The 8,411-nt window shown below is 51.8% G+C and overlaps 1 protein-coding gene across 2 annotated transcripts; it reads left to right on the top strand.

Annotated features, from left to right (window-relative positions):
* Window positions 1-2,945: 2,945 nt before the first annotated feature.
* On the top strand, window positions 2,946-5,822 carry ZCCHC12 (zinc finger CCHC-type containing 12). 2 transcript variants are annotated; one of them, XM_036839930.1, is made up of 3 exons: window positions 2,946-2,966; window positions 3,435-3,574; window positions 4,001-5,822. In XM_036839930.1, exon 3 carries the CDS (start codon window positions 4,110-4,112, stop codon window positions 5,319-5,321), a length of 1,212 nt encoding a protein of 403 aa, XP_036695825.1. In that variant the 5' UTR covers window positions 2,946-2,966; window positions 3,435-3,574; window positions 4,001-4,109; the 3' UTR covers window positions 5,322-5,822. The 2 variants fall into 2 exon arrangements, with proteins under 2 accessions (XP_036695825.1, XP_036695824.1); XM_036839929.1 differs by lacking the exon at window positions 2,946-2,966 and adding an exon at window positions 3,055-3,199.
* The last annotated feature ends 2,589 nt before the right edge of the window (window positions 5,823-8,411 follow it).

An 8,411-nucleotide genomic window follows, 5' to 3' on the forward strand; every position in this document is an offset into this window, starting at 1 on the left:
TTCACTTGCTTCCAAATGTCAGCAGTCAAGGGACTTCCCTGGCGGTCCAGTGGTAAAGAATCCGCCTTCCAATGCAGGGGTCTCGGGTTCTATCCCTGGTCAGGGAACTAAGATCCCACATGACACGGGGCAGCAAAGCTCACGCGCCACAACTACAGAGCCCACGTGCCCTGGAGCCCGCATGCCACAACTAGAGAGAAGCCCGCGGGCCACAGTGAAAGATCCCGCATGCGGCAACTAAGACCCGACACAGCCAAAATTAAAATAATAATAAAGAAAAAAAGCACCAAATGTCAGCAGTCAAGAACAAGAAGCAGCAACAACTTTGCACTTGTGCAGTGCATGCTGCCACCACTCTGACCCCCAAAAGCCCCACAGGGACCTCCTAGTCACACTCTACATGAAGGAAAGGAGACATGTTTTCCCAGAACCAGAAGTAAGGGAAAATAGAGTGTTGTGAGCTGAAACGCATCCCCCCAAAATTCATATGTGGGAGCCCTACCCCCCAATACCTCTCCTGTATTTGGAGATAGGGACTTTAAAAAGGTGATTAAGTTAAAATGAGGCTGATAGGGTGGGTCTTAATCCAAACTGACCGGGGTCCTTATAAGAAGAGGAAATTTGAACATCAGGGACTTGAGCACACAGAGGGATGGCCCTGTGAAGAGGCAACAAGAGAGCGGCCATCTGCAAGCCAAGGAGAGAGGCGGCAGGAGAAACCAATCCCTGTGGGCACCTTGATCTTGGTCTTCCAGCCTCCAGAACTGTGAGAAAATAAATAAATTTCTGATGTTTAAGCCACCAAGTCTGTGATACTTTGTTATGGCAGCCCCAGCGCCCTAATACATGGAGCCGCTGGCTTCACCGCCGATTCACTCCGGACTGCCCTGCATGCTATTTCCATGGAGTTACTCCTCTGAGGCCAGTGATGCCAAATCCCGCGAAGGACAGGTCCCCTCAACCTGTCCTTAGCTCACAGAAGAGCAGCCTAGCAACCTGTCTTCAAGCTGAGAAATGGAAGAGTTGTATCAGTAGCAGAGAGCTGTGCTGTGTGTAATCAAATTGTGTTTCGTTTCTTGCACTTCGTCCTCAAGTACAAATGGAAGGAGGAAAATATGAATGAAGAAAGATTGTAGGGGAATGGCTTTTAACCACTATTTAAATATCTACAGGACTTCCCTGGTGGTCCAGTGGGTAAGACTCTGTGCTCCCAATACAGGGGACCCGGGTTCGATCCCTGGTCGGGGAACTAGAGCCCGCATGCCGCAACTAAGAGTCTGCCTGCTGCAACTGAGACCTGGCGCAACCAAAATAAATAAATAAATATTTTAAAAATATCTACAAAGCTATGGACTCGGCAAAATACAGAGTCTGTATTAGTTGCCTATGGCTGCTGTAATTAATCACCACAAACTTGGTGGTTTAAAAAAAGAGAAATTTATTCTTTCATAGTTCTGGAGGCCAGAAGTTCAACATCAGTGTCTCTGGGCAGAGCTGTACTCTCTTCCTTGCCTCTTCCAGTTTTTGGTGGCTGCCAGCATTCCTTTGCTTGTGACCACACCACCCCAATGTCCGCCTCAGTCTTCACGTCACATTCTCCTACTCTGTGTGCATCAGCCCTCTCTCTTCCTCTCTCTCTTATAAGAACACTTGTGGTCAGTTTTGGGGCCCGCTCAGATGATCCCGGATAATCTTCGCCACATCAAGATTCTTACTTTAACCGCACCTGCAAAAACTCTTTTACTTTATAAGGTAACATTTACAGGTTCCAGGGATTAGGACTTGATATGTTTGGGTGGACATTATTCAGCCTCCTACAGAGTCCAAAATCTTTGTATACAATTTCAGGAAGATCATGGACTCCAGGAGGAACATCTGCCCTGGCGTTGCATTTCACCATAGGTATGCTGTGAACAGATACGCTGGAGGCAGGTCTATTATCCACCATCCTCTTGACACCTCAGAATCAACTACAGTGCTGGTTAAAAATACAAAATCCCACCCCCAGCTCTAGCCCTCGTCAGTCAGAATCTCCCAGAGGCCGGGCCCAGAATCTGCATTTCCAACAAGCTCCCCAAAATGATTGAGGCAGCCAGCCTTGCACGCATACTTTAGTGAGTATTGGTTAAGAGCCTGAGTGCCCAAGTCCCCTCACTGTTAAATGGACGTGGTACTGCCACCTCCTTCACAGTAAAAAAAAAAAAAAAAAAGTCTGTGCGAGCTGTTTGCACAAAGAAAGCGCTAACGCTCTTTTCTTTTCTCCACTCCCCCTCTACGAAGGTGAAGAACTTTTATTGCTTATTTGATTTCCATTCCGCCTCATGTTTAATGCACCTGCCTTCAAGGCCCAGGGTTGAGGCAAGGACGAGAGGGAGAGGGGAAGACTCGAAAACTCCTCCAGTTCCCGCAACCAAGCTGCGCTTGACTTCCCGGGGACCTGCTGGTCACCGCCCCCCGCCCCTCGGCCGCCGGCGCACATTTGCATCCTGCCCGAGGCGGCGCGGGGAGTCCGCCCCCGCGCTCCGTTGATTGGACCCGTCTGCCAGCTCGTCACGCTCTTTTGTCTCGGGGGGGGGGGCAGAGGATAAAAGCAGCCGCGGCTGCCGTGGGAACCGTGCTGCCTCGACTCGGCTACCACTCGCTGGGTGGCCGTGCGAAGCAGCTCCGTCGGGCGGTCCTGGGTCGCTCAGCGGCCGAGGAGGCGCCCGTCCTCTCCCCGTGCAGGGCCGCGGAGACTGAAGGCGGGATCACAGCTGTCAACGCCGGAGCGTCCGCTGCCCACCAGCGGAACACAGGTAAAGGAAGGGGGCGCGATTGCCCCGCGAGGAGAGAGGAGGGGAAGCCCTACCAGGACTGAGCGGCTCCCCGTTTGGGAAATCGAGGACTGTGCGGCAGGGGGAGGAGCACTCCCGCGGCCCGGCTGCGCTGAGGGAGGAGGTGGGGTTCCACTGGCTGCTGCCGAATGGGTAGGATTCGCCTGGATTGAGAGGGGGGGCGTTTTCGGGGGGAAGTGGCAAGGGGCGCGTTAGTATTGGGGGGAGAATCGCGAAGTGTCTGCCTTGAACCCCTTTGCATCTCCTCATCCCTTCCTGGGGGAGGAATACGTGGGTGTGAGCGTCCAACTCCTATTCCCTTTCTCCGTGGCAGGCGACCAAAGCCGAATCCGAACTTGAATTCTGTACGGCTGATTGCAGAGCTGGTAGGGCACGATTTCCCGGGGGAAATGTAATGGGCGGGGGGCTTGCTTTGGCTTGTTATTCAGAGGTGGGAGAAGGAATTTTCCGTCTGGGTACTACGGAGGCTGCCGGAGGAGGAGGGGGGAGGGGAGGGGGAGGGGAGGGGGAGGGGGCGGGCGCGGGGTGGGAGGGAGCGGGATGAGGGATGCGGCTGCTTCTGACCCTTCCCTCCCTGCCCTGCCCTCTGCGGCGGCGCAGTCTTGACGCCCTAAGGTCCCGGATCGGCGACCCCCGGTGGACAGCGATCGACCGTACCCCAGAGGCGAGCTTTCTCACGGAGGCCACCGGTTGCAGAAGCTGGAAGTGAAATAAAGGCGCGCGGTTGCTCCTGAGCTCCTGTAAGAATCTGAAAAATAATGGGGCGGGGGAGAGGGGACTTTAAGAAAGGGGTGTGGTTGAGACCGGAGACCAAGAGGTTAATGAGATCTTATTTATTCCCACAAATCTGTGACCGCTGTGCTCTATTTTGAGAGCCCAATATCAGCTCCATACACTATTACACTTAGAATTAGAAGCAACAGTTGCCGTCCCTCTTGAAGGACTGGCGGGAGGGGATGGATGAGGCTGTAAAAAGCACCCTGCTAACCCGGAGACACCGGCTGGCTCCGTGAGGTTGTAATTGCCAGTCTTCTGGAGGATATTTTTAGGGCAGTGGGCAGATATAAAATGTACTGCAGGATATTCAGGAAGGGAGAGAATACAGCTGCAGCCGGTCCCTTATGAACTCCTCCTCCCGCTTTTTGTTTTGTTTTCTTTTTTTACAGTTCCTACTGAGATAAGAGGAAGGCAGAGCCCCCCAGCACGCCTGCAGATTAGGCTCTTCTAAAAAGCCTGAGCATCTTGTTACATTCAGAAACGCGGTCATCGTCCGTCATGGCTAGCATCATTGCGCGCGTGGGTAACAGCCGGCGGCAGAACGCACCCTTGCCACCTTGGGCCCATTCTATGCTAAGGTCCCTGGAGAGAAGTCTTGGTCCTTTAATGGCCAACTTGGCAGAGAGAAACATGAAGTTGTTCTCGGGGAGGGTGGTGCCAGCCCAGGGGGAAGAAACCTTTGAAAACTGGCTGACCCAAGTCAATGGGGTCCTACCAGATTGGAATATGTCTGAGGAGGAAAAGCTCAAGCGCTTGATGAAAACCCTGAGGGGCCCCGCGCGGGAGGTCATGCGTTTGCTGCAGGCGGCCAACCCCAATCTAAGTGTGGCAGATTTCTTGCACGCCATGAAATTGGTGTTTGGGGAGTCTGAAAGCAGTGTGACCGCTCATGGTAGATTTTTTAACACCCTGCAGGCACAAGGGGAGAAAGCCTCCCTTTACGTGATCCGTTTAGAGGTGCAGCTCCAGAACGCTATTCAGGCAGGGATCATAGCTCAGAAAGATGCAAACCAGAGTCGCCTGCACCAGCTCCTTTTAGGGGCTGAGCTGAATGGGGACCTGCGCTTCAGGCTGAAGAATCTTCTCAGGATGTATGCAAATGAGCAGGAGCGTCTCCCCAGTTTCCTGGAGTTAATCAGAATGATAAGGGAGGAAGAGGATTGGGATGACACTTTTATTAAACGGAAGCGGGCCAAGAGATCTGAGTCAATGGTGGAGAGGGCAACTAGCCCAGTGGCATTTGGGGGCTCCCCACCCATAGTGATCGGTAATGCCGACTGCAACGTGATAGAGATAGATGATACCCCCGATGATGACTCAGATGAGGATGTGATCCTGGTGGAGTCTCAGGACCCTCCACTTTCATTCTCGAGTTCTCCTCCCCCCAGACGCAGGGCCAGACCTCGGAATCAAGTGCTAGTCATTGATTCCCCCAACAATTCCCGGGCTCAATCTCCTTGTACCAGCGGGGGTTCTGGGTATAAGAATGATGGTCCTGGGGATATGCGTAGAACCAGGAAGCGAAAATACACAATCCGCTGTTCGTACTGTGGAGAGGAGGGCCACTCAAAGGAAACCTGTGACAATGAGAGCAACAAGGCCCAGATGTTTGAGAACCTGATTATCACCCTGCAGGAGCTGACACATACCGAGGAGGAGGGGTCAAGAGAGGCCCCTGGCGAACCCAGTGACCCTTCTGAGCCACAGTGAGGTGCTAGTCCCCAGCTTTAAATGAACCCTAACCTATATACAGAGTGCAGCAATGGGAAAAATGGCGGGTGGTGGTTCTAACTGCATGAATTAATCCACAAGGTGGCTTTCTTTTGGGATGGAAGACAAAGGGTCTTGAATATTAGCACAGTGGAGGGAGATGGCCTGACCTCCGTCCTTGCTTCCAATCCCCTGCTGCCCAAGGGTCTACCTTCTGTGTGTGCCCCTTTCCTTGATGGCTTTATTCTCTTTGTGAAACTGGTATAATTCATTGTTAAATATTAAAACAGTAAAGGGAAGTACAAAAAGTACAAGTAACCCCAAACCCTCCAACCCTTATATAACCATTGTCAACCCTGTGATGAATGTCCTTCTAGATAGTTCCCTATACCTATGTACCCAGATAGATATATGTATAGATAAAAGTGATCAAATATAAGTGCTGTTCTAAAGTGTATTTTTTCACTAAATAATATATGTTGTAGGCTTCTTTCTATGTCAATAAATATATATCAGCATCTATCTTAATGTCTCTGATATTATTTTAGGAAGAAGTAAAGGAAAAAGGAATAAGAAAAATACAGTAAAAAGCTATAAACGGTGGGGTTATACCCTGAGGTGGAGTTTTTATTAACTTCCCTTTGCAGATGAGGAAAAAGGAAGAAGAAATGGGCTGACATATTCCCCAAAGGTAAATGGACAGAGCCCCTTTACCACAACTGACCTGTCCCTTAGGTCACAGAGCCAAACTATGGCACCCACTAGCTGACAACATGCTAATGCTTTCTTCTCTAATGTATCCAGAAGATTCTGACAGCAGGGGAGTCTGGTGCTGAAGTAATAGCCCAAAATGAGGATCCCAGGGGCTCCGTTCCTGACCGCTTTGGGGAGGGGCAGCTCTCCCTCCTCTGGGTGGATTTCTGAGATCGCTGCTGCCGCTGCTTCACCACATCCTGGTCACAACCGGGAATCTCTCCTGGGGGCTGACATGGCCCTCTCCCCACTCCCCAGTTAAGGAAAGGGAGCCCAGCACCAGGAGGCTCAGCTCCTGACAGCGCCCTGAGGACACAGGCAGCCCGAGGACTCCAAGCCTAACCCCACTCAACCCAGGAACTGAGAATAGCTGGGGAGGAGCGAAAAGCAATCCAGTTGCCAGGACGCATGAAGGAACACGGGGATCAGAAAGCCTGGAAGCCCTCCACACTATTTTAGTGGAGTGGTGGGCATTCATGGCCTGGAGAGGCGGGACGGGGTTGGGGGGCGTGGAGAACCTTCCCAGGAACCTGCCCTGTCCCCTCTCCTGATCTCATACTGGAGGGTGGTAAAAGAGGACGTATCTGACCTCAGACCCTGAGGGTCCCTATGCTTCTTGTAGGTGTGTAAGTTCCTACCTCTGTGAGCAGGACAGGGCTGGGGTGGGTGGTGGGGGGGATGACTGCATTTAAGCCAGGGGGTGGAGCGAAACGAACGCGCACACCTGGGGACCTGAAGCAGCTGTCCTGCAGGAAATCGGTGCTCCATAGAGCCGAGAGGACAGCGCACGCAGCAGCGGGAGATGGTGTGTCAGGGGCTAAGCACAGAGTAAGAGGAGAGCGGCTGAGGGCCCGATGCCCAGGGACACTCACATGGAGACTGACGGGGGCAGGAAGCCCGGTGGGAGTCACAGATTCCAGGGTTTCATACAGAACTCTGGGCTGTGTGTACCAGGAATGGCACAGGTTGAGGCGCCCAGGGAGAGGTAGTGGGCTTCTAATTATGTTAGCAGTTGAGGGAGGAGGGAGGGGCGATGCCAGGCGCTGTAAGAAGCCAGTGCAGCCTTCCCTGGGCTGCCACGCCTTGAGCCTGCCTCGAAAGACACCCCCCCCCGGCCCCCCACACTGCCACACAGTCTCTCTCGGTGCAGGGGGGTGGAGGCTCAGCCTCCCCAGCTCTGCCATTACTCCTCCCCCACCCCTAGCATCCCAGGTTTGCCTTAAGCCTCAGCCTCCTTAACCCTCCTGGCCAGAGGGAGACTGGGAGGGCCTCTCTGCCTCGGCCCCTTTAGCTGAGAACCGGCCAGGAGTGCAGACTCCAGAGGCCCTCTCCTTGCATCCATCCATGGCACCTCTGGGACCTTGGTAGCCACCTCCATCTCTCCAGAGCCAAAGAGGACCCCCCCATCACCTTCAGGCAAGAGGCAGCTCCACTCAGGCCCCCAAAGCCACAGGGACCACCACCATTTCCCAGATCACATAGATTTTTAACCCTTAATTCCCCATACCTCTCCCTTTCTGCTCGTCTTTTCTTAATTTTACTTTATAAACACTTGTTGAATATTTGCCCAAAGACCCCCTTTATGTTGCCATAATTTCTTTCTGGCACCAGGTAGAAGAGAAACCTGAAATGATAGATAAATAAATTCTGCCCATTTCACTACCCTCCTTTTCACTGGAGTTAGCTTGGGAGTTCAGTATAGACCACTGCTTTGAAAATTTGTTCTGTGATTCACCCCCCTTTTCTTCCCTCCTCCATCCTCCTCTCTATTGTATGAATTTGAGATTGTCTAAGTTTTTATTTCGCCAACCTGATGTAATCTGACATTTCTTTTTTCACTTTGTGTGACACTGGCTTTTTCTTTACTCAAGAAATATGTATTCTCCCTAATTAGGAGACATGGAACCAAGACCTGGGCATTCAGATCAGACTAATGGGGTTAGCCTAAAAAAGGCTTCATTTCAAACTATAGGCTTCTTTTCTTCCTTTCAGCCTTCATTTCTCATTGGTCGCTAAGAGATGAAAATCACCCTTTTGTCTTGTCAGAAGAAACTGGCCTCCCAGTACCCTTCTGCGTTATGTCTCTCTCCTTCCTGGCACTCTTTCCCCTTGGTTTCCATGATACCCCTCTCTCATGGTTCCCCCCTCCCTGACCTTCTTGGTGCCCAGTTCTCAGTCTCCTTTGCTGAATCTTCTTCTTCTTCCTGATCCTTCCATAATAGTAATCAAAATCAAAATCATTACAACTGTGATTTATTAAGAGCTTATTGAGTGCCAGGCACCCTGTACCAAGTCCTTTAAACGCATTAGCTCCTTTAATCCTCATATCAACTCCAT

Source organism: Balaenoptera musculus, chromosome X, assembly GCF_009873245.2.
Source record: "Balaenoptera musculus isolate JJ_BM4_2016_0621 chromosome X, mBalMus1.pri.v3, whole genome shotgun sequence".
Lineage (NCBI taxonomy): Eukaryota > Metazoa > Chordata > Mammalia > Artiodactyla > Balaenopteridae > Balaenoptera > Balaenoptera musculus.

Excerpts from the sequence above, each read along its gene's own strand:
- ZCCHC12 (XM_036839930.1), top strand. The coding sequence starts at position 4,110 with ATGGCTAGCATCATTGCGCGCGTGGGTAACAGCCGGCGGCAGAACGCA.